Source organism: Spodoptera frugiperda, chromosome 16, assembly GCF_023101765.2.
Source record: "Spodoptera frugiperda isolate SF20-4 chromosome 16, AGI-APGP_CSIRO_Sfru_2.0, whole genome shotgun sequence".
Lineage (NCBI taxonomy): Eukaryota > Metazoa > Arthropoda > Insecta > Lepidoptera > Noctuidae > Spodoptera > Spodoptera frugiperda.
The window spans coordinates 7,708,071-7,735,359 of NC_064227.1; the positions used below are offsets into that span (position 1 = coordinate 7,708,071).

At 36.9% G+C, this 27,289-nt stretch overlaps 2 protein-coding genes across 3 annotated transcripts in view; both read left to right on the top strand.

Annotated features, from left to right (window-relative positions):
- The first annotated feature begins 244 nt into the window (after positions 1–244).
- Positions 245–15,170, top strand: LOC118281892 (glycine receptor subunit alpha-2). Of its 2 annotated transcripts, XM_050699525.1 has the most exons (10): positions 245–332; positions 427–567; positions 3,154–3,301; positions 4,250–4,332; positions 4,665–4,891; positions 11,030–11,164; positions 13,312–13,412; positions 13,921–14,081; positions 14,358–14,427; positions 14,900–15,170. In XM_050699525.1, the coding sequence occupies exons 2-10, from the start codon at positions 488–490 to the stop codon at positions 15,026–15,028; spliced, it is 1,134 nt and encodes a 377-aa protein (XP_050555482.1). In that variant the 5' UTR covers positions 245–332; positions 427–487; the 3' UTR covers positions 15,029–15,170. The 2 variants fall into 2 exon arrangements, with proteins under 2 accessions (XP_050555482.1, XP_035458558.1); XM_035602665.2 differs by having other exon boundaries at positions 245–567; positions 14,900–15,169.
- A 5,531-nt stretch (positions 15,171–20,701) lies between these two features.
- LOC118281893 (chloride channel protein 2) overlaps positions 20,702–27,289 on the top strand; it is a 90,600-nt gene continuing 84,012 nt past the window's right edge. The window contains exon 1 of the mRNA XM_050699521.1: positions 20,702–21,295. Coding sequence (XP_050555478.1) covers positions 21,227–21,295 — 69 coding nt within the window. The 5' untranslated portion in view covers positions 20,702–21,226. The remainder of the gene's footprint in view (positions 21,296–27,289) is intronic.

Genomic DNA, 27,289 nt, shown 5'->3' on the forward strand with positions numbered 1-27,289 from the left:
CACGCAATCCATCAAATATGGAAATATCAATGCGCATGTCACAAAGTTTAAAACGCATCCGATGGTCATCGCGTTATTTTTCCCGCGGATCCGTCATTACGTTTCCCGCGGTTTCACGACACCTGTCAAAATTCGCGCGGTTTTATGTCGTGTCGTGAGAAAAAAAAATAGCTTTTGTTTATTACGTATTAGTAAAAGGCTTTAGTAAAAGTTATTTTGTAAATTAAATTGTATGTAAAACAATATGCTCAATGTTAATTAATTAATAATGAAAGATAGATTATTTGTTTTGACGAAAACTTAAAATAGTTATGTTTTTAGATATTCGAACGGTAAAGCGAAATAAACTAAATAAAATATAATGTAGATAATAAAACATTGATTTGTTTTTAATTAATAATATTAATAATATCATTGTTAAAATAGATGACTTGAATAATGGGACGGTAAATTAAATTAAACGGATATTTTAAATACCTAAAACAAAATGGCGGCTGAGAAATTGTTGTGGGTCACAACTGTGCTCCTTCGTCTGTGGTTAGGAGCGACAGACCTCTGCTATGCTCAGTAAGTAACTTAGTACCGTAACATCGGGTTTCTTTGACCCTAGAGGGTAACTTTGACCCAAACTTTTAGACCAATGAAAAACTAATATACGTTTTGTTCTGGATTCCTATTGGTTGTAGAATGTGGGTCAAAGTTACCTCCTAGGGTCAAAGAAACCCGATGTTACCGGTATAACTTTTAATTAATTTAAGTTCTTATTATCTAGAATTTTTCTCACCATTTTAGTTCCCTCGGTTTTTCTTTTAGCTGTAATTTTCCGGTGAAATGGTCACAGAAGCTTAAGCCTCGAGACGGGGGCTTAAATTTTTATTCTTTGTGCTTATATTTAATAAAATGTCTTACTGAACAGTTTTCAAATGACCCCATTCAGTAGCTAAGCTGCCTATCTGCTTAGAATGTACAGGTTCGATACCCAGGGCGAATCATTGACTTTGGTCAACCCGGAAATCGAACATCATGTTTAAGATTAAGACATCATGTTTAAGAGAAACGTTGGCACCAAAAACGTGGCTGTAATTTTCATATAATATTCGTTTATTAAGTTAATCTTTAATACTTAACAATTTTTTTGGAAATGAAGATCGTGTCACTAGTTGTCAGCCGGCGGAACAAAATACTTAGGTACTACTATTTACTACTACTCCACACTTCCCGCGAGTGTTCAGTAAGAACAGATATGGTACTTCAAATATAACAGAAAATTGCCGAAAACTTTGTAGTTTTCTTGAAGATTTGAAGATTATGGCAAACCTTATTATAAAGAAAAGGAACTGGACTGGTCATTTCAATAAAAAAATATAAAAGCATAAACGTCTTATAGACAGTTTTGCTCACTTTGCTTATGAACAGGAGTGCTTCATCCACGGCTGCATCATCAGCTGCCAGTTGCCACTATCACTAGGCGAGATAGTGGCCAAACGTAGATCCATTTCATATAAATATAAAAATCAATTGCTGTTCGTTAGTCTGGCTAAAACTCGAGAACGGCTGGAACAATTTGGCAAATTTCATTCTTGTCATTCTCGTCAATTTTAAAAATAAGGCTCTCCGCTAGTTATATCACACACAGCGAATATAATTAAAGCATTGGCTTTCGACAAAATAATGGGAGGAAGACAAATTCAATTCATAAGAAGCTTTCGATAATAATAATTATCCAAAATGACTTTTTGAAATTGGTCCACCTACAGTATTCTTCTTTGTCCATCAAGGCAAAATAATGAATTATTATGTTTGTCGGTTTACTCACGTAAATGTTTAACAACTCGACTTATAGAGGCTTATATTCATGAGCAGCGCGACACAAGACGTGGTGACTGTCGCGTTGCTTCACTCGCGTGAGTAAAGCCGAAAAATAAAATAATTAATCTAGTACGTCTCACGAAAGTTAGGTGCAATATAAAGACAAAATAACGTCGAAAGAAAAGAGTTTTTCGCCATACCTACACTAAGCACTATTTCAGATTATCAATCACAAAGTATACTCGTACTTGGGCGATAAAACTAAGTATTTATTACATCCATAATGTACACAGGTGGTGGAAATACACCACTAAGTCACAATGACGGACCCTGTCGGGCACAGCAAATACTTTGTCCGACTCAAAATCGCGGTTACAAACTCAATTATCAAGACAGGATACAAATACAAAAAATCACCCAATACCAATAACAATCCGTTTATAACAATAAAAACCTTAGAAGCTACCATTGATAGGTACATAGATACCTATCTACACGGCCCTTAAGTCGGTATTTACTCATCCCTTCCCCTTTCATCCGTACCTTTGGGGCGGCATTGTCCAAAAACCGTGCATTATAAAAAGTAAAATGTCGTGAGCCATATGGCAAACGGGAGGAATAAAGGCACTGCAAGCATTATGCCGATTGTTTCATAAATATGATTGTTTGCTGAAATTACGGGGACGTTGAACGTTTTGTGGTAAAAAAAGGTATTTCAGGAGTCCCGAGCAATCTTTCCGAGGGCTATTATTATTGACGTGCGGGTATTTTTGGACCTCTGTGAGTTTGTCACATTGTTTATGTCATTTAGGGGTTTTAAATTTGTGGATACGACCGTTTTCGATTGAAGTTGGGGCTTATTTAGATAGTATTGGTTTATTTTGTGTTTATACAACAATAACGTCACGCCTTTCATCCCCAAAAGGGTAGGCAGAGGTGCACATTACGGCACGTAATGCCGCTATACCATATACTCCACTTTTCATCATTTGTGTTATAAGTAGCATGTAATAGGGGGTGAGCCTATTGCCATATACTGGCCACAATTCCAGATTCAGAAATCGAACCCGATACCTCTTGTCCGGCAGTCGCACTAGCGACCCCTCGTCCAACGAGGCAGTCAAATCAAGTGAAGGCAAGATTGGAAAGGTGTAATTGGGCCTCCGGTAACCTCACTCACACAACGAAACACAACGCTAGCGTTGTTTCACGTCAGTTTTCTTTGAGCCCGTGGTGTTACTCCGGTCGAGCCGATCCATTCGTGCCGAGGCATGGCTCTCCCACACTTCAAAACTTCTACCTAAATGAAAATAAATCCTCTAATTACAGTCTCTTATTCACCAGATCCACTCTCCTGACCTTCCAAGACCTGTTGCCTGAGGATCCGAGACTGTACGACAAGATGAGGCCTCCGAAGATCAACGACCAGCCCACCATCGTCAACTTCCACGTCACCGTCATGGGGCTGGATTCTATTGATGAAACTTCCATGGTAAGCTAAAAATAATCTTAATAGTTTTTTTTTTATTAATTTCATAGGTCACTACACCAAATTAGATCAATTTTTTTTTGTGCATGTTGGCGCAGTGACTGGGCAATCGGCTCCATGGGCAACATTTCACTTAGGGTAGGGTTGCATTTAATTAGGGCCCTCAAGCATAGGTTCGCTGTTATAGCATCCTATGAGTCCTCTGTTTGAGGATTTGCCCCCGTAAGAAAGGGACCTCAAACAAAATTTTTATCCGGGACCCGCAAGCCACGCTATGCCACTGCTTATAAAGATAATTCTCCAGGCCTTTATGAAGATACTTTTACATAAGAAGAAGTCAAACTGGAAATTATTTTCAATCACATGATTCTTAATATGAATGGTCATAAAAAAGAAGAGCGTAACGAACATAACAATATTTTTTATCATTCAAAGTTTATAAAAACTTTTATGGTTGACTCAGGAAATCCTACCAAAACACAAAGTTATGTATCTATACATCCATTTGACTTGAGGCGGTTCAATCAGATCAACAGGAGGCGAAATTATTGTTACCTACTTTAAAAACTTTTAATGATATGTATACTTTTTATTGAATAAGAGTTCTTTTTTATGGTATAACCGGATCACCTGATGCTGGCCTTTTGCGGTTTAGGAATTTAAGGATTATTGGGGAATCGGAAATTTGGAAGGAGAGTAATTGGGCTTCCGGCTACCTCACAAACACAACGAAACACAATGCAAGCGTTGTTTCATGTTGGTTTCTGTGAGGCCGTGGTATCACTCCGGTCGAGCCGGCCCATTCGTGCCGAAGTATGACTCTCCCACACTTAAAAACTATTTTGGTGATTTCTTAAATCTAGTACGTATTGAGTTTTTGAGATTTATCTACCGACGAAATTATTGATCCTATGGTTATCTGTCTAACACTTTGATACCAATTTGTTTTAGACATACGCAGCTGACATATTCTTCGCTCAGACGTGGAAAGACCATCGCTTAAGGTTACCAGAGAATATGACTACGGAGTACAGGTAACTCACCCTGCATATACTGCATAAACACTTCAACTCTTATCAAAAAAATATTCATAAAGATAAAGAATTCGGACACTGACAATCAGTTTGAAATCAAGAAAAATAGTATATTTCATGATAGTTATTATAAAGAATATTTTAAAATGAAAATCGTCTAATCCGGAGACTATGGATTGGATCTAAACATTTTTTTTATTTAGATTTCAGCCATAATCGTCTCACTGCAAGGCAAAGGCCTTCCTAGACACCTTCCACTCCTCTCTGTTTTTGGGGCTAACTAAAACTTATATGTAGTTCAACATTCTTACTAAGAAGTCACACTCTTCCAGGCTCCTAGAGGTAGACTGGCTGAAGCACATGTGGAGACCAGACTCCTTCTTCAAGAACGCGAAGTCAGTGACGTTTCAGACGATGACCATTCCCAACCACTACGTGTGGCTCTCCAAGGAGAAGACGATCCTCTACATGGTGAAACTGACGCTGCGGCTGTCCTGTGCCATGAACTTCCTGATATACCCTCATGATACGCAGGAGTGTAAGCTGCAGATGGAGAGCTGTGAGTTGTAACCTTGTAGATAATTTTTAAGTGAATGTGTTGATCGTCACACATTGGCAACATATACCATTCTTAGTATGAGATTTGTTTGGTTAAACGTAAGCGAAACGAGAGCGCGCTCGGCGCTCTCTGCCCGTGCTCTGATTGGTCGGCGCAAATAAACCGACCAATCAAAGCGCTGAACACGCTCTCGTTTCGTTTTCGTTCAACGAAAAGCACACTCGTATTAAGGGTACTGATTGGTTGGTTTATTAGAAACTTGTACTAAGTGTCTGTATTCGTCCCCGGGTGTCTTGCGATCAGGCTTTAACAATTCATAAGTATGGCTTGCTAACTATGCGTAGGTACTTTTTAGGGAAAATTGTCTTTCCTCATATTATTACGCGACTTTCTATGGGTATAACTACAAAATAGTCCTGTGCTTTAAAGAGTCTTAATATGTTTAAATAAGTTGAACTTCAAGCAAATTAAAATGTAATACTTAAAACTCCGATAGCCAAATAACTTTAAGTTACTAATAACCATGTTTTTTGTTACATTTTACTTTATATTATACCAAACACGAGACGTCAAATATACTGTAGTAGTGTGTGTGACACCTCGCCCTAATAAGTAGCGTAAGTTAGTTGCATAAGACACTTAATTAAAGGTATTCATAAGAACAACACATCTCCTCATTACGCTCCCTAAAGGTACGCGTCTACAGGCCCGCATCGTACGCACCGCACGCAACGGATTTTAGTTTGCCTTGTATAGAAACTCATACAACTGCGTCCACTAATCCGCATCGTACGGACCGCATCATCAGCAATGCCTACATGCGATGTGTGGTGATGACGTCTTACGTAATGCGTACGATGCGTGCGACGCGTACGATGCGGGCCTGTGGACGCTTAACCCTAAGTCTCCACATTGCATGGCGACCCTTCCACATAGCAATAATCCCAAAAAATCCAAACCAAAAAGAAAATTTAACCGCAAAGTCTCAACCTATAGACTTAAACTTCGTCTAACCATAAAAATATCTTCGAGGGTGCTCGAGCCAGCTCGTTATACAGTCATTGTGGCCGAGTGGCTCTCGCAAAGCGTCGACACAGCCTCTCTACCTTCTAATTATAATCTATGTTTGACATTTTGTCTGACAGCTTTCATCTTTATGTGATGGAGTATTTTCCATGTTTTTATCACGTTTTTGATCAGGTAGTGTTTTAGGTTTGTAACAGTTGCGTTGCGGTTAGCAATAATAGGTGTATCTATTCAACTTAGCCGAGAGATTAAAGTTAGTTATTCGACTTAGCTTTGATATTAGTTTTTTTACATATATTTTGATGGGTCAACGTTTGGCCGCTATCTCGCCTGGTGGTCGTTTAACCACTCAAGTACAAAATAAAAATTGTATACTTATAGAACTAGTTTCAAAATTTTGGTGAAAATAATCCGACCTCGGATTCGAATTCCCAGACTCCTTGCGTGACACAACCACTTGTGACTACGCAAACAGGGGTGTCAGAGAGACTTCAACTTTATTTTGAGTAGGTATTCTTCTATTTTGATCATACCTAGGTAACAAATGACCCTATAGTGATAAACGAAACCGTTTTTATTTCACACTCAAAGCTGACAATCATCAGACACTTGGAAGATATCTTCAAATGGTAGAGGATCCTTTGTTTCATCTTCATTTTAATGAGGTCCTGCTTCAAGGTATTTAGTGACGCAATTATTTGCTGTTTCTTATTTTGTTTTAAAAGTGACAGTTACATTTGAAGTTTTTGTTTGTTTAACTTTGAGGGCGTTTAGCTAGAGAGCTCTCTACATGTCCCTTTGTCTCTGATTTCGGGCTTTTTATGTGATGGGAAAATCATCCAATGTCTTCTCCCGCCTTGGGTGAAGTGAGAGGAAGTGTCAGACTCTTACTGACTGAAAACCACTCCGTTCCTACTCCTGTTTTTCAATCCAGAGCCTCGGTAACCTACGAGGCAGTCCGCATTCCCGGATGTGATTTCGGGCTACTAATAAAGATCATTTTAATTAGGAAGATGATTACTCCAATTATCGAGGAAGCTGTGCGACATCACGTTACGATCAATAGCAGCCGAGCAGCGGATGAAACCTCGCGGAAGTAGCTTGTTAGTAAGATAATTTTGATTAAAAGAATCTTGTAAGTCCGACTGCCGACCAAGGGGTCTCGGGTTCGATTCCCGGGTCGGGCAATATACTGTTGGGCATTTTTCAGTGTTTCGAAAATTTCTCACTACTAGTACGAAGTCTGGAATTGTGCACAATATATGGTAATAGGATCACCCCCTATTACATGGGACTTATAACGCAAATGGTGGAAAGTGATTGTAAACTGTAACATATCAGTACAGTAACAGTGGCATAACGTGCCGTAATGTGCACCTCTGCTTACCCCTTTAGGGATAAAAAGGCGTGACGTTACGTTACCTATGGGACTTAGTAGGTACAGCAAGTTTCTAGCTTGTTAACTATGAGGCATGTAGCTTCATTAATTAACTGATTGGCAAACTATTCGATTGTAACTAGGTACGCGAGGTTTATGGTGGTGACGTTTTACGATTGAACACATTCACCGCGAAATTCTTTGTGAACTTCCTCTGATCAAAGGAGATTTTTGTGGTGGATCTTTTTACATTATAATCACAATTGCCTCAGATATTTAGTTCTAGCAATATCGATCATTATTTTGCGTTTCCCAGCAGCTTTTTTCTTAAGAGTGTAAAATCATCCAATGACTTCTTCCGCCTTGAGCGAGGCAAGAGGGAGTGTCAGCCTCTTACTGACTAAAAACCACTCCATTCCTACTCCTGCTTTTCGAACCGGAGCCCCGATATACCTGCTAGTTAGTCCGCAGCAACAAATGTATGAAAATGATGACTCTTCAAACTTGTGTAGCTACCACATCTTTGATCCTACAATTTTAGTGCCATATTATCTATTGCTCCAAGTGGTTCGTTTTATCAATACGTACCACCTTTTTTCGTTAGCTTTCACACTTTATAAAAGGCCCAAATATGTAGCCGTAATAATCTACTTTAAAACCTCATATTGTCATTTTAAATCGTAAGAAATTCAAAGAGATAGAGAATTTTGTCATTTTTTGTAAGAAATTTAAAATGTAAAAATGTCTAGTAGGCAAATTCCAAGCAAAATGAATTCATAGGTCACGTAAGAGTTTTTTTCGGTACTTAGGATAAGTATTCATTGATTTTCTATTACGAATCTATTGGTATTTGGCCTCAAATAAAAGTGGATGTTCAAGGGCTAGATAATATCGGAACAAATTAATCGATTATATTATTGAGAGTCTTTTAGAATGCAGTTTACTAAAGTGCCTTACCTAATGTTTCGTTTGCGTGTTGACGTTTTGGTCGATTAGTTATTGTTATTGGTATTTAGTTATATTATGTAAGGTCTCGGTCATCTGGTCCTTGGGTTCAAATCCCAGGACGAATAAGTATTAAGAAATGACATTGACTTTGAATTTTCTATTTAGAAATTTGCACCATTGAAAACTGTAGTTTTTTTTAAACTGTAGGTATTGATCAACTGCAACTCTAATATCACATCGATATTCTTTATTCTTTAAAATAAATGTTGCCCCACACTAGGCTTTTCTCCTGTATCTTGTGTGTGTTTACAAACATACAAGTTCCCGTACACATGTCACCCAAACCCGAAACAACTATTTGAAGATGACACCAAGATTTGTTCCGTGCGGGAATCGAACCCGCTACACGTTGCGCGGCAGCCAAAGACGGTGTGTAGAATCCCAAATAATACACGGTTTATTATAGATCTAAGTTTTCTCTTCTTAATTATAAAACATAATAAGTAGGTAAATCACGCCAACATTTTTGCCAAAAACAGATGTGATATTTTATCAAATTCTTTCAACTACAATAAAACTTCCCTGACATCAAACCGCAACCTCAACCATTAACTATCAAAACCGCATCACAACACAAACAAAATCCCCTACCACGAGAAACTCTTTACAGACCCATACTCAAGCTAAGAGCTACTTGAAACCAGAGTAAAGTTTGTCGCGTGATACAGAAAATTATCGCTTGGAGTGTCTTGTAAAATGTGGGCCAAGAGGGGTGAGAGGGCTTGTCGGCTCTGAAGCCAGTCAGCTCGTTCCAATCTCGATCAGGAGTTGGAGACTATAAATAGATGATCTTGATGACTTTGCCCGTCAACACTATAGATCTGATGGGGATAATGACTCTTGATCATGTGTGTGATTAGTTGATTAGATTAACTATCACTGTTCCTAAAATATCACCTTATAAAATAAACTTCCTTATAAGTTTACATTAGGTATACCTATGAATTCATTTTGTTAATGTCTAAATGCCGCAGTCAGAGACGTTTAATAGTTACTTAAACTATTCCTTAGTAATTCATTTTGTTCCGAAAACAATTGCTAAGATATGGGTTAGGTAACCATTAAATGTAAATCGAGACATTTCTAGTTTTCAACTATTTACTATATATTTACTATACGCGGTAGGTAATAATGTTAACATTTTTTTAATAGGGATGAATGAGAGTGTTATAAACGTAAGAGTAGACAAATATAATCAGAAAGCTCCGAAATGCTAAGCTATCGGGAGTTATATGTGTTATTGTGAGTCAACCATAAAAGATAGACATTTGCTGTTGTGGAATATTTTTTTAAACAATTTTAAGGAGAACATTTCCGTCATACATTATTTCTGTGTAGCTTTAACCATTAAGGCTGCACACGCGACGGAAGCTTAAAAATGGAGTAAGTTCTCCTGTTTTCCCAACATTTCCCATCACTGCTCCGCTCCTATTGATCGTAGCGTGATGAAATGTATACTAAACCTGCCAAGAACAATTGTACCAAGTTTCGTTGAAATCTGTCGAGTGGTTTTTGTTTCTATAAAGAACATACAGACAGACAGACAGACAGACAGACAAAAAATTTTCTGATTGCATTTTTGGCGTCAGTATCGATCACTAATCACCCGCTGATAGTTATTTTGGAAATATATTTCATGTACAGAATTGACCTCTCTACAGATTTATTATAAGTATAGATGTGTTCTTATTTGAAGCAACCACGAATATAAAACCCAGACCATAACTCCACAAATCTAGATCTCCAGCTCAGTTTTTCATCATATACCTTCAAAACGAATCCTAATATCGGAACATCGAAATAACCTGGAAAAAACTAGTTACAAAGTCTCTGTAATGAAAACTGCAGCCTAGTTTTCACATTTTCATTTTCCTGAAAGCTTCAGTGACGGTTCTAATGAAGTAAAGAGAGAGATGAACTGAAATAATTACAGCAAACCCCTTTGACGTAACTGAAGGATGGAACTGACGAAAAATTTTCAGGTTTTTTCGACTGTAACGGAAAATAAGGGAAATATTTTAATTAAAGGTTTTCGGGACTGAATTTCATAATTTACTGAAGCACATACTTCTGAGTTTTGGAGCACTGAAATGAGTGTCGTAAAATAATTACAGTCTCATGATTTGTTGTAGATATTAATTGTGATGGAATATTTTACTGGACTGCCTCATTGGCCGAGTGGTCGTAAGTGCGACTGCCGAGCAAGGGGTCTCGGGTTCGATTCCCCGGTCGGGTAGAGTATTACTGGGACTTATTCAGTTTTTAGAAAATTTCTATGTAGTAGCACGGAGTCAAGAATTGTGGCAATAGCCTTACCTCCAATTAGATAGGACTTATTACACAAATTGTGAAAAGTGGGTGTACAGTAGCATTAGGTACCGTAACGTTCACCTCTGCCTACGACTTCGGAAATAAAAGGCGTGACGACAAAAAATATTTGCTTTACATACATAGATGGCGAACTTCTTAAAACTACTCAAGAAACGTCACATAAAAGTTATACGATATAAGTACCTAAAAGAAAATGTTCAACCATAGCCTATTTTGACCAATAGGACATTTGAAGCTTACCTTTTCTTCGTACGTTTTTAAATACCTACGAATTTTATATTTTGCTGTGCCCGACAGGGTCCATAATATAATTGTGACTAAATACTGTATTTTCTAACACCTGTGTACATTATGGATGCAATAAATACTTGAATACCCCACCATGCTCTCCCCAGTGTCCCACACGACAGACGACCTGATCTTCCAGTGGGACCCTGACGTTCCCCTGGTGGTGGACGAGAACATCGAGCTGCCTCAGCTGGAGCTGGTGCAGAACACCACTGCTGACTGCACCCAGGTGTATTCTACAGGTCAGTTTTGATTGTTTATTTAGACAAGAGTGCAGATCTACGTGAGACACAATGTGTTTTCTAGTGTGTCTCATAACCGACAGATTAGAAGTTAAACTTAAACATAAACACTTTACGTTACTAGTCAAACTAACAGTAAATGGCTAATCATATAATATGTTAAAGAGTTATAGCAAAATACTGTTAACTGACTTCCCTGCAAAGCAACACTTTCCGACTTTACCGAGACAAATAGAAAATTTGTGGATGTCCACATGACGTGACCACATGATGATGTGACCATAGCCAGTAGTTAGGTTACCGGCGGCCCTATTACCCCCTTTCCAATCCCCAAATCCTTAAATACTTAATCCCCCAAAAGACTGGCTACGCATTTGCAACGCCTCTAATGTTTCGGGTGTTCATGGGCGGCGCTGATTGTTTACCATCACGTAATACACCTTGTGTACCGTATTATCTCATAAAATAATAATACATAAGTGAGAATTGAAGGTCATTTACCTCCAGACTTCTGTTCAAAATTCAAAAGAAACAAAAAATATTCTCTTCACTGCAAAAAACCCAAAGAATTACTTAGATAACCGATGTTTATGCCTTAATTAACAGCAATTATCAAAGGATTAAAAGATAACAGTAGGTATTAATCCACAATACATCATTTGTCAGTTATTTAGGCAACGTTCCTAATCCTATAGGCGACCTAGTTCCCTCTAAATAATCTGCAAACAATACGATATTGAGTTTGTAAAGGATTTAAAAAGTCTGATTCTCCGTCGACCTACAAATTCTCTATTTGTCTCGTGATAATGTTGGTTTAATAGCTAAAGTCGTAAAGTGTTGCAAAGTCAAAGTCAAAGTCAAAGCATTTATTTCAATTAATCCTAAATAAGGCACTTTTGAAACGTCAAATTGAATTGTCCGTCAGTCTGTCTGTCAGTCGAAGCTAGGCGCTCGTTCCAAAGTGTAGCTTCGAATGGAGAAGAACGAGCAAGAAACTCCATCGTTACTCTTTTAAAAAAGAAGTTTTTTACAATTTCTCTGATACACTATTTATCTAATGTATATATATGTAGGAACAATGTAACTACAATATGTCAAAACTAACGGGACAACTTGCTTTGCAGTGAGGTCAGTTAATCCCATAGATTGGGTTTTTATTCCATTCGTGTCGAGGCATATCTCTCCTACAACAAAAGAATGGTCTATATGAAAATATCACAAATACTTTGTAAATTAAAACTTGCAGTCAATAAACCTCACTTCAAAAAAAGATTTTTTAAATAAAAACTTGCTGATCTCTATGAAACATAAGCTCACTTTATCAGTTATCGTTTAGACGTCGGTAATAGTTCCTTACTGAGTACAAAATTAATTGACATAAGATTTGTCTCATTCCATTTTAAATATGTAGGTACTTGGTTAAAGATCTACCTAATATGTATATGTCTATCTAGGTATTGATTGTAACTATCTACACCTAGTGTCGTCTACACAATGCGGTGCATTCCAGTGATTGATTGACAACGAGGTCTTGATGAACATTTGATGGTGAAAAAACTGTCTAACCTTTACGTCAAACTTGATGAATGTTCAAATCCCCATCACATAGATGGTTGGCAGGCCACAACTGTGCGCTTCATTTTCAGTTCATATGCTATTAATTCGCTGTCATACGCTATTCTTCGAAACAATGCTTTTTCCTTGTCTGTTAGTAATGGCTAGTAGCTAGTTGATTAACATATACTTACTCACCCCATATGCCCCATGCCGATGCCCATGCCCCCTGATATTTTTTTTTATGAGACGTGCCGGTAATCGAGCAGACGTATTACCTGATGGTAAGCAATCGCCACCGTCCATGTACACTTGAAACACCAGAGGATTTACAAGTGCGTTACCGGCTTTTTGGGAGTTAGGAATTTAAGGGTTGTTGTTCGGGAATGAGGATGGGGAAGATTGGGAAGGGGGGAATTGGGCCTCCGGTAACCTCACTCACACAACGAAACACAACGCAAGCGTTGTTTCACGTCGGTTTTCTGTGAGGCCGTGGTGACTCCGGTCGAGCCGGCCCATTCGTGCCGAAGCATGGCTCTCCCAAACTTGGGAAGATTTCCAAAGACTGATCGGATCCTATGATCTTGTTCCAGGTAACTTCACCTGCCTGGAGGTGATCTTCAAGCTGAAGCGACGTCTGGGATACCATCTCTTCAATACATACATACCAACTTGTTTGATCGTCATCATGTCTGTAAGTTCAATCTGCGACATTCAGGGGTGAACTAATACAAATAAAATAGCCCAAATAGGTGTAAAGAATTATCGCTTTAATAGCCACAAAATTCAAATCAACGCAGAACGCATCTGTCTACTGCTGAACTATGAGTGTCCTCCACTCCAACATAAGAGGGTCAAAAGGGTTGGTTTATTATAAATCTTGATGCTTGGCAGCTGGATACGAAATCGCAGTTTAAAATGTTCAGGTTTATGAAAGAGAGTTGCTGGTCTCTGTGAAATGTGGAGTCCCTTAATCAGCCCTTAAAATGCCTACGGAAAAGAGTAGCTGGTGGCCTTAGACCTCTACGGAGCCATGGAAGATGCTTTGATCTTTTCTATCACTTGCCTGTTATTATACTTCAGAAGTCAAAGTCAAAGCATTTATTTCAATTAATCCTTATTTAAGCCCTTTTGAATTGTCTGTCAGTGAATTTCTTCCTTACTTGCTTGCTTAATACATTACATGTACTTTCATCTTACAGTGGGTCTCATTCTGGATCAAGCCGGACGCTGCACCAGCGCGAGTCACCCTGGGCGTGACGTCACTCCTCACGCTATCCACACAGCATGCCAAGTCGCAGGCACAGCTGCCACCTGTCTCCTATCTGAAGGCTGTCGATGCTTTCATGTCTGTCTGTACTGTGTAAGTATTTATAGGCCTCAATAAATATCAATTTTGTAGCATCTTGACATGGTCATAATTATCAAACTTAAAGTACTGACACTTGATGCAGTAGTTTTTTCATGACCTTTTGCGAGTTCATTACTGTAGCTACAGCAATTTTAAAGTACCTACATAATAATTTTGGTTTTTTTACTGAATGTAAAAATCTAAATATTAAACCTGATTAAAAAGGAATACGCAACCTAAAAAATCCTTGAACCTTGAACTTCTCACGAATTAATTTATTCATTTCAGATTTGTGTTCATGGCTCTAATGGAGTATTGCCTGGTGAACATCGTTTTGGGAGACGGTGCTAAAGTCAAGGTTAGTCATAACTAACAGATTGAGTAGAATCCTAGTACGAGTTTCTTGTTCGTTCCTCTTCATAGGAATCTATAATGTTTTGAAACGAGCAAATATTTTCAATGGGGGACTAACTCTTTTCTCTTATTAGTCTTACTAATATTACTTATAAATGCAAAAATGTGTATGTTTAATACTCAAACAAGTCATTGTGAGTGTATGTGTATGTTTGTTACTCAATCAACTCCAAACGGCTGAAGAGATCGGGATGAAATTTGGAACAGGGGTAGATTATGGTATGGAATAACACATAGGATACTTTTTATCTCACGGGAACGCGGGCGAAGACCTTGGCAGAAGCTGATTAAACATTTTGTTTGACTTTCAAAAGTCGGCCACATCATCGGTTACCACCAGGCGAGATTGTGCTTTATTGGTCGAATTGAAATAAATTATTTTGGCCCTAACTACAGCAGTTCCATCTCCATTCCAGGATGCAGCAGAAGCAGCCAAAGCCAAGATGAGAGCGATCAGCATCGACCGGTTCTCCCGCGTCTTCTTCCCTCTCCTCTTCTCAGTGCTCAACGCCATCTACTGGATACACTTCGCCCAGTACATCTGATCTGGTGGAACTATCTCTTGTTACTTCTACTTCTACTTCTATGCTATTTGCTCACTCTTCATTTAGTGTCACTCATGGATACATAGACTTATATGCTTAAGGGATATCAAAGTGCTTAAGGTCAGGCTAAGAAAGTTTTTTTACGGGATTGTCCCCCAGACAGAAGACGGATAAACTGATGGTCTGTAATAGGCGTCACCCATTGGCAACGTATGAGGAGTCACGAGTACGTTGCCAGCATTTAGTGATGGTTCTCCTTAATTTCATGCCGGTTCTCTGTATGTTTTTGAGGGGGAAAATCATCCATTGACTTTTCCCGCCTTGTGTGAGGTGAGAGGGTGTGTCTGACTCTTGCTGACTAAAAACCATCCCGTTCCTACACCTGCTTTTCGAGCCGGAGCCCCGGTAACCCGCTAGGCAGTCCGCAGCTCCGGGTAGGCATCAGCCCTCCTGGGTCCCATCTGTGGTGGTCTGATGGCTCTTTGAGAAGCCGGTTCTCTGTTAAGGCCTCTCAAGCCGACCTATTCGTACCGAAGATTTAATATCTGACAGAAGACATCACATTTAATATCTGCCTGTGATAAACTCAAAAACTAGTGAGCTATTTTAAACCAGTGCTCACAAGTGAATACAGTAATTCTTATGGGAAAAGGATACCAGATTCGTGAAGTTCTCAATATTTCTAACAAAGTGGTAAGTCAGTGAGAAATCAAAGCCTAATAGTATCAATTTTTTACGGATTATTTAGAAAATCATCATTAAGTTTAGTAATCACTTAGCTACTGATTCATTTAATGCGATAATGAACCTAAAATACTCAATAATAAATAAGAAAATGCAATTAATAAAACTTTGTTCCTTCAAACTCCTTTTGTAAAGTGTGTTTAAATATTAATTATCATATTTACGTCTACAGTCAAATAGGTACCTTAACCTACAGTAATTTCGCGCAAAAATTATTATAAGATGCTGTTCATTATAGATAATAATATTACATCAATCAATTAATTAAATTAAAACTACATAATAATTTATTTAGAATAGATAGATAATCTACGAAATAAATGAATTCAAAATCACTTACGCGACGTCCTGCGTGGGCGATCTAGAAGCGAATGCGAAGCGGTGCGGTGACACGCGAATTCAACGCGATGCGGTGTGACGCGGCGGCTATGTCCTACGTGCATGTGAATCGTTTTGTTTAGCTTCTATTTCCAACATTATTATAAACAGAAACGCGACGGCACCACGTCTAGTTCGCGCGAAAATATCAAGCCAATCGATCGCGTTCGAGCCGCGCCGCACCACGCTTCACCGCATCCTACGTGTGTCAATAGACAGTTTGTTGTTTACGCGCCGCGCCGCATCGCATTTTTGCATCTAGATCGCTCACGCAGGATGTCGCGATCGATTCTACTTTTTGGTTCATAAGTATCCATCTCTGCTCACTCTTTCGGGGGTAAAAGGTGATATCGTTATGTTATGAAAGTCTTTAGATTAGACAGAAGTCCAGATAGTACCTGATATTATTAGTTTTTTTATTTATAGATATTAAGTTTTTAAACTGACATGGTCACTAACAATATCATTAGAAGTTGAGACGGGATATTTAAGTATCATGTTTTCTATGAATTTCTGATATTTCGGCACTGTTGCAAGCGCCATGATTACGGATGCACTGGAGTATATGCGGGTGGATAAGGAGACATATCGGTCTACCCTCTTTCTTAATCGCTTTTGCCAACGACACCGCTACCATAAAAACTCATAGAAATTAGAAATCAATAAACATGAAAAATATCCCGTTTCAAGTTCTAATGATCTAGATAATATTATTATTTAAAAGTTATAAAATAAAGTAAAAGAGATGAATGAAAAGCCATTGAGATTATGTAAATGTTATATAAATAGACCTATATTAAATTCTTATATAATTTATGTTAACAAATAAAAAGTTTCCTGTGAACTAAGTAATAAAATATTATTCGTTTTAATTGTGTTGTTTTATTTGATAATGAAAGATTTTGTCATAATATTTGGTAAACAATCGCCGCCGCCCATGGACACCCAAAACACCAGAGGCGTTACAAATGCGTTGCCGGCCTTTTGGTGGTTAGGAATTTAAGGGTTGTTGGAGAATCGGGAATTGGGAAGATTGGGGACGTAAGTTAGTCTGGATTTTGAACCCAATTTAAGGCATTGACTGACTGTGGAATTTAGGTCCTGTAGATTCCTCTTCAATTCAGAAAACTAACAAACGTGATTGTATGATTACTACATGGTACTACTAAATATATTATGTAATCTTATTATTACCTACACATACTATATCACTGCAATGTGTGAATGACACAAGTAAATAGCAAAGCGTTGTCGCTCCTCATCCAATATGTGGATAACCAAACAAAATGTATTGTTAATTAGTATAATTAGGACAATTCCATACAAAGTAGGACACGGATTTAACAGCTTGTAACTTTGCAAGCAAGGTCTAATTATTTCAGACGCACGTAGCGTTTTTTGACCCGATGATAGAAAAACTATGAAACTAGAATATACCAATCTACTTAGGAAGTCCTTGCAAGGGTAGCTCGCCGCCCGACTAGAACTAGACCTGTGGCGCGCGCCTTAAAGACCACCACAGATAACGCGCTAGGGATGTACCGTAACAGGCATGGCACCATAATCGCTCTAGAGCAGGTCTAATAAAGAGGACTCGTTGCCCCTTATCGGTGCTGAAAGTGGCCATCGGGGTGGTTTTGGTGAGGTTAAAAGTCTCTCACGCCTAGTCTGTCTCCCCAAAAATCTAGGCACTCGGCTTTGGTTCTGGCAGAGCAGGAGAAGGAACGGGGTGGTTTGTAATTAGCAAGAGCCTGACACTATTGCCTCACCTCACCCAAGGCAGGAAAAGATTTTGCATGATATTCCTTCCTCAACCTTCCTCAAAAAAAACCTCAGAATAAACTCATTTTTTTCACCTTCAGTATAATGAAGAAATCCTTTGTAAAATGTGATAGGTAAGTGTGTCTTATACGAGTATGTACTTAAAATACTAAGTACTAAATATACATTTTGTCTACCTGTTATTAACATAGACCTCTTCGGCTTTATGTCTTGTTTTTTTAGGTTAAGTATTGGCATAGCCACAATGACTGCTTGTCAACGTATGCACTATTGCACAAATAGGTTACCAGCCAATCTTAAAGCTTAACTGACCCATATCCTACTTAGCTAATGCAAGGCGCGGAAGAAAGTAATTTTATTGTCTCATTGTAAAGTACCTCACTGCAGGAGGGCCAGTATATCCTGACCTCTTAAATAACATTACACCTGCTTCTCATTGACAAACAGACAGACAGACAATCGAAATTAAAGTATATTTTAAAATTGACGACTGGGCTTCTCCCAGTTTCGTTTTTTCAAATCTCCCAGAGATTATTGCACACAAGTATTCAGTTATTCTGTCTCCTGCGTTAAATTTCACCGAGTGAAGTGGAAACTATCGTTTTCTTTTTCTTCTCTTCTAATTTATTTCGTTTTGGGATCCAAGACAGTTATTCATGTCCCTAGGACGCTACTTCAATATTCCTGTTTTTCTTGGTTGTTCGTTCCAAAATGTAGATTCGTATAGAAGAAGGACAAGAAAGATAGGAATACATCATAACTCTTGAAAAATAATCAACAATCTCACTAATACATACTTGTATGGTCTCACACAAGAAGCCATCTGCATCCAACAGCTCTACACGACCTTTATTAGGTCATTATTACATCCCAAGTCCTTAAACTGCTCGCAAATTAAACCATCCGTAGAGTTATTCACTCTAGTTAAGTGACATTAGTCATACTTTAAGGGGGATAGTTTAATTCGCTGTTCAATTTGCGCCTTAGATAGTCTAGCCTACCTATATTTAAACCTAGTTTTTATCCTTCTAACCATTCACTAAGAAAGAACTAAAATGAGAGTTTCTAATTAATTTCTTTGCGTCGCAGTAACTAAATTCGAATTGAAATGACCTACAGTAAGACTTTTAGATAGACATTCTAATTTAGAATTTCCTTATTTTGGCTATCTTAGATAGGTAAGGTTTATTTTTTGTTGTCCAAAGAGATAAATAAGTGCTCGTACAATACTGATTTAATACGCAATAGGTTAGAAAAAAGGTAACAGCGTTTTTTTTGCGGTCTACGATTGCTTTTTATATGAACTTGAGTTCAATCGATAAATTCAAGTTTAAGAATCAGTGTTTTCGTTACATAATTACGAGCCTTTAAATAGTTTTAGGTAATCCTCAAAATCCGCTGTAAAGGTGCGCACTTACCACTTTCCACTAGTCATGTTATGACTTTACGAGTCCCATGTAGGAATCAGTAAGTATTTTCATACCCTACATAAATAAAATATCTACATAGATAAGTATTTCCGAACCGATACGGCCTTCAAACCTTCAAGAAAAGAACGAATTCCTTTTTAAAACGCCAACAACGCACCTGTGTCTCCTCTGGTGTTGTGAATGTCCATGCTAATCGCTTACAATCTGGAGACAGGTCTACTCGTTTGCCACCAATTCTATTAAAAAGAAGAAAGTGTAGGTAATAAATTCCAACTAGGTATTTATTGTAGAATCGGGATTGAGATTTCATTTTACGGACGAATGACGCAAGGTACCAACACTACGAACCTAGCTGAGCAGTTGCTAAATTGCTATTCCTTTCTTGCAGGCACTGAGTTCGTTCGTTCGTTCAGTCATACTCAGAGTTTATCGATACAAAATCGTTGCTAAGGAATAGTTTAAGTAATCATTCATTAGTAACTAAGGCATCTCTGAGTGCGGCAGTACCTAAGTAGGTACTTACTAGGTAATATTTAAGTTTAGTAAGTTACTATACAAATTAATACGTTGGTATTTGGTACCTACTTGGTAGATTTATTTGGGTGGGTAAGGTAGGCACTATGTGGTTATGAAAGCACCGATGTTATGTAATGTAATGCTAAGACATAGGTAGCTATTTAAATGGTACCTAATGAATACTTTTTTATAACTTTGTATACCATATACTTAGGTACCTACCTACTAAAGAAAACGTAGGTAAGTAGGTACTTATCTACCGTACCTACTAATGCAAAACGAAATGGTCAAATAAAGAATAGGTACCTACCTATTTCGTCCTCATAATACCTACTACTTACTTGTACTCATACATTTTCATGAGTTGTGCCTACTATGACAGCGTACACTTCAAATACATTACAACAATTATTGTGTGACTAATTGTCAAACAAACATGGTCTCAATAACAATGGGATGAATATCTTTTGTTTTTAAACGTTTTACAACGACCGTGGCGCGACGGCGTTTGTCTCCTTTCTACGTAACGTAACAGTAACTATGCTCGCTGATTGTATAATTATTAGGTGTCGCAGATGACTTCATACTGAGCACCTAATCTCTCTTTAGATTTATTTAGCGAGAATCCATATTAATGCTTCTTAATGCAAATTCATTTTGACAAATGTCTTGTCGATAGATTTATCTGATAAACGGAAGCTAAAGTCACATGTTCCTCGCAAATTAATCTGATAAAAATATTTATCATGAGTTTGAGTGCTACAATGAGAAACTACTTACATAAATAAACATCAAATCACATGCGGAACGGAACGTTGATAAATCACAGATTAGTTGCGTTCGGAATATCATGACGTTTGGATGTCTTACGCGGTCCGTTCGTGTATAAAAGAATTTAAATAAACAACATTTTAATTACTTAAACTAACTGCCAAATATAAATTGAGTTTGATAGTGCAATTAGATACGGCTTCAAATAGATAACGAAACAGTTCAAGTTCATGGTCGCCGTACCAATCTTTTGAATGTGCACTGTCACTTGTCAACTTTTTGTCAACTTGTCAGTCGGTCAGTCGATGACGTTCGGTTTGAACGTGTGCTAAAAAATCTACCGGTCCGCGAGCGATTCGTTTGTAATTGCGTTAAATAAATTACTTATTATCTTATTACACTTGTACGTCGTTTGTACGAGTAGCGAGGAGATGGCCGCTCACCGCCGGACACTGTGATTCTTTGCCGCTGTTGTATATTTAGAAAAAAAAAGTTGCGAAACTCGGCGAGCCGCTGTATTCGCATTGTTTTGATATTTCAGTTTTCTGTGTTAAAAGTTTAGAACATTCTGGTGAAAATGAAGAACCCTCACGGCAAGGAGGAGACTTCGGACGAGGAGTCTGGGCTTGGCTACCAGAATACGTTGGTAAGTAGATATGTGCAACTTTCTATTTTCTAGAAAAGACTGATTACAAAGTAGTTTCCCTAGTTTATGAGTCCGTTGCAGGCTGTATGAGCGAGTGCAAGAACCATTGCAGTATTTTAAACGAGGTTTCTTTCATGAATTGTGCTCATGGAGTTTGTTTATAAATATTAAGACAGTATTTTGATACTTGTACCATACAGTTTTAATCACGTGTATTATAATGTGTTAGTAAAATTACGTGCGAAAATTCTATAGATAGGCACACATCCTGAATTTAAAATTAGAAAATCCATTTTACAAAAATAGGTATTTAAATTAGAGGCACTTTTAATAATACCTTGATATCAATATAAAAAAACATAAACAATAGGTACCTACCCAGTTAAATCACTACAATACACAGATAAAGGTTCCATTTTCCTCATTCAAATTTAAATTGAATGAAAATAAAAACTACATAGTTAATTACAACAACTGTTTAAAAGTTTTAAGTATAAACATTGTGATAGTTACCTATTTTTCTATGCAGCTACAATTAAATTCTTTACCATTAGCATAAGCAGGTGGCACCTTGCACAATACTACATGACCCTTTAAAAAAACATTCATCATCATATACTTTCTTGACACACATAATTAAGTCTGTTACTATGTATTTAATTATATTTTAACATAGTTACAACAATTTAACACATATTGTGTTTGATTTTTAATCAATTTTACTATAGAACTTAGGTCTTAACTAAATAAAATCGGGCTACAATAGATTCCATACTTCTTTATTGGTATCAACCTTTAAAATCTTCCCTTAAAATGAAGCATTTAAATTTAAAAAAGTAAACTGTATACTTTAGGTTTTATTATCATGTGAAACCTGACAATTTAATCCTCAAAATATCCTCCGGACAAATAAACAGAAATGCATAGCTTACTTTGCTTCAAAAAATATTTATTACTTCTGATAAGGCATAAAAACATAAATATTATAATTTGCATGCTATCAAAGGTAGACTAAGGAATTTAAATATAAGTACTAAGTAATTTAAATCGTAATGAAATGTTAAATAGGATGGGACGAGTCTCAGTTTCAGATCCCACTCAGGTTTATTTTTAGATTGCGTTGTATCTGATATTATATTACATGGTCTTGATCAGAATCATCATTGAGTTGTAGTAATTATGAGTGTACCATCAGTATTGGTACTACATCTTAAATAAAATAATATTCTTGGTCTGCGACACATCCATTTCTCCGCTTTCTATGGTTGATAGAAGGATACCTACGGGTAAAAAGTCCCCATGAAAATATTTATTTGAAGATATAATAATTGATATAAATTCATAAATTATTTAATAGACTTTAGACTCTTTTTGTAAGTTTTTAAGATTATAATTCTTGTGATTATGTGCCGGCCAAAGAGAATTTTTTTTTTATCAAAATCAACGTAATTACTGTAGTAACTAACATTTGTAGTAAAGACTAAGAATAAATTACAGGTTCAAATAAGAATAGGAAAATGCAACTAGCTATTTCTTTTAGAGACTGGGGACGATTATAATTATCAAAGAATAAGATCTAAATAGAGCAAACATTTTAAATTAAATAGGTAACATAATCTTGTGTTTGTTTTGATCATCCAATTGGCTTAATGAAGAGAAGCAGATGTTTTATATTAATAAATTAAACAACACAGATAATATTTCAAGAAATAATTTGCCTCCATGTTTTTTTTTAAATGTCTTTGACAGTTGCTCAATTTGGCGCGTAAATTGACAGTTCCAAGCCGCCATTTTGGATTTGTATCTGTCAGCTGTCTGATTAACGGAAAATACAAAATACTGAATGAATGCTGTCTATTCAAGACAGTATTTTAATTAATTTATAATTAATCACTATTAATTAACAGTTGTTTCAATATTATAGTAATATTGACATAATTGTGCCATTGTTTATTTATGTAGGTTCTGTATTTATGTTATCAGTAATGTGTCTTACAACTTCATTCAGTTTCCAATCTGGGCAAATAAGTTTTGCTTAGTAATTAGGTACAGACATTAAATATTTATTCATGAAGTGGACTATTTTTACATTATTGCATGAGATTTCTTGCTAGGACAAATTCTATTACTTACTTAGGTATTCAGACCAATCTATATTTTTTATATCGGAGTTTTAAACCTTGCGACGTGCCTAGCCGACTAGTCATACATACAGCGGTTAACTGACGTTTTACAAAATATAACAATCGCTTAGTTATCAAGATTTTCAAATGTTTTCGTCTGTTTACCAACACGAATCTCATAACGGCTGAAACTGGAACAACAACGTACTGTAGAGTAGTTACCTATCATAAAACTAGAATGCCATGAGCAAGCGTGGTGATTAATGGTCTAACCTTCTTTGTGTGAGAAGAGGCCTTTGGTCAGCAGTAACCATTTATAGGCTGTTGATGATGACGTGCCAAATCTTTACGTTTATTTTTACTTATTTTAATTAGTTACATCTCTTATCTAACGGGACCGTACACACACGTTACTTACACAGCTACATAGCTTAGTATCAATCGGAAGGGTCGCATAGTTTCACAGCTTAGCTTATTACATCTTCGTAGCATAGCTACATAGCACATGATGGAAAACATTATTACAATTAAAACTCTTGATTAGTAGATAAATTATTCTGTCTGCTGCTGCAGATAATATATTTCCTACCATTATGTTTTATTGCTGTTATAACATATAATTATCTCATTCGACACTTAATGACTTTAATGTTCTTTATCATGAGAAGGTAAATATTATTTATAATAATAAAAAGGTGTCAGTCTAGTATATACTGTGGGTTCCGTGTTTTAGAAATGCAACGTAGTTACTATGAGGCGTTACAAGTGCGTTGTCGGCCTTTTGGAGGTTAGGAATTTAAGGGTTGTTGAGGAATCGGGGTTTGGGAAGACACTCACACAAGGAAACACAATGGAAGCGTTGTTTCACGTCAGTTTTCTGTAAGGCCGTGGTATCACTTCGGTCGAGCTGGCCCATTTGTGCTGTAGCACGGCTCTGCCACATTTAAAATTCTTTATCGAAAATGAAAAGTACTATTATGATAAAAAAACAGTTAGGTGTAAACCACACCTACTGTTTTTTCATGATTCCTTGAAGTGTAAAGTTAATGATACTTATTTAATCATTTGTCTGTCATCATTAGAGATGAATGCTGCAGTGACATCATAATCTACCGAGGTCCTATGTAGCGTTATTTGGTGAAAAAAGCAAAGGTAGAATTAGGTAATTTCTACTTAAGTCTTTGACTGCCAATTGAAAACTGTTGAAGGCAAATCCTCCGCTAACGTCGGTCACCGGTGACCCCCGTGGCGTTCAAAGTGTTAAAATCTTCAGAAACACGAAAGTCTAGTATTTAGGATTTTTATTCCATGGGACTATTGCCATTATCCCTTTTGGTAGAAATGTACTTTAATTTGAAAATGACATATTATTACATACAAGGTACCTCTAGTAGACTAAAAGACCGCAGACCAGAAAACTCAAATCTACAAATCTATAAAGAAGAAAAGTAAAACGTGTAAGATAAGTTTTTACAACGAAATTCCAATCATATCTTACAAAAAACATGGTTGAATTTAAATTGTACGTTGAAATCGTGCTAGATGTTCAACCTAGGGTCGTCAGTTCAACGTCCTCCGAGTAAAAACATCTTCGCGCTAGATTGCGCTTAGTTTGCTCGTTATAGCGTCAATTTGTAAATATACCTACTTTCAGCGAGTTTTGTTGGAGTAAAATGTTATTTACAAAATGATAACGTAACATTATTTCACGATTGTAACGATCTAACGTAACTTTTTGCCAGTTATGTTATGAACGATCGATGTGACGTCTATTTTGTCTAATAGTCGATTTTTATATCTTACTGGCTGATGCCCAGTTGCGTACTACTTGCGGGTTTGCCGGGGCTCCGGCTCGAAAAGGCTGGAGTAGGAATGGGGTAGTTTTTAGTAAGTAAGTAAAATACTGGTTCATGCCCGCGGCTTCTTTCGCGTGGATTACGGACTTTGCGACCAATAAAAGTAGTCTGAGTTAGTCCTTAGTACATCAGCTGCTAATAAAAGTCCCGTCAAAATCTGAGATTCAGAATCTAGCCAATTCAGAGATTAGTAAGACACGCAGACAAAAAATGTTGTTTTGTGGTATGTATCGTATGAATGTTCATATAAAAAGCGATTATTTTAATATTTCAAACTGACACTCCAATTGTATTTATATGTATAGATAGGTAAATAAATTTAAAAGTTTTTCAGAAAGCGTCTTCATTTAAATACCTAACATCTAGACTTACTTTCAAACTAAACTAGAAGTAGAAAACTGGACAAGTGCGTAGTTATTTAACGACTTACCTGTCTACGAAATCTAATTACGTGCATTCCAGCAGTTCTCGAGATTAGCCAAAATAAACAAACGGAGAGCAGACACTAAAATACTTCTTAAGTGTTCTACTGACTAGAATCTTACGCCACTACTGTTTTGCAATGCTCTCTTTCTTTTTTCTTGTAGTTAAAAAAAGATGTATGTATCTAATTCATTCTTGCAATTTGTTTTATTTTAAGACTAGTTTAAACTAGTAAATGTGGTTGTAGTTAGACGTAGCTAACTGTAATGCAGGCTACACACCTTACGATTTAATTGTACAGTTTTAACTGTACAGTTTTATCTATTCTTAATTGTATTCAGTTAAAATTGTACAGGTCAATCGTTTGCTCTACAGACCTTACGGTTTAGGTCCATGCAGCTTACGAACCTTACGATTTATTTATTTATTTTACACTTTATGTGTATAATACAATGGTGGACTTATTGCCAATTTGCAACGCACCTTTCTGTCCTCTGGTGTTGCGGGTGTCCATGGGCGGCGCTGATCTTTTACTATCAGGTGAACCGTCTGCTCGTTTGCCCCCTATTCCATAAAAAAATGACTACAAAACATTCATACAAAGTTATAAGCCTTTAACTAGGCCAATTTTTGGTAAATATATCAGTTAAACTAGACCTATATTCGCGAGAGCTCAACCATCGACATTGACCATGTAATGCCTACGCGAATAGGTCGCCATGCCATGGTCGCGCCGAATGCCAGTTCTATACAATAATAATACAAAATTAATAACAATTTCGTCTATAATAGTACAGTAGTAACTATAAGTTGTGTAAGCACGCCAGCTTATCATTTCAAACATTCTACTAACCTATTTCTTGTAATTGGCATTATTTCTTAATGACAAATGCTTCGTACTTTTATAGTTAATTATAATTTAGTGTGTCGGTTTTTAATTGTGTTTCGTTTGTACTTAGTCTTTGTTCATTCTTTATTAAAGGTTGAACACTATTTTGATTTTATTTTTTGTAAAGCGCAGATTATTGCCTTATGAACCATTGAATTGGAATTGGAACAGTTCACTTCACAAAGGTGGAATTAGATACTCCCCTTTTCAATTTTCTAGATTAATCTAATAAGTAGATATTAGCACATATGCTAGACATTACACCACGCTAAAAAACAAATTGACAGTAGGGATAATGACGGGTGTGAAAATTAAAAATCTATTTAGTCCGTCAGTTAGGTGATGTAATAATATTTTGTCATGTACTGTACCAATATTTAGATAAAACGTTTAGGAGTCTAGGTACGACTCAGAGTTTAGGAGTGGGTGAAACTACGTCATTTCCCTGTACCTAGAAGTGACGACGTGACGTGAAAGTTATTCCAAATCAATATACCTTCGTAAATAACTATTTGTTTCCGTAAGAAAATAGAAAATACGTGGCTAATGTTTAAAATAAAAATTAGTCGCCTATTAAACATTTTAACAGCTTTAACCAAATTCCAATATGTTCCCGTAGATTTTACAGCCACAAAAAGGTATCCACATCACATTGATAACAATAGAAACTATTCATAACACTGATTTATATATCATTTATCAC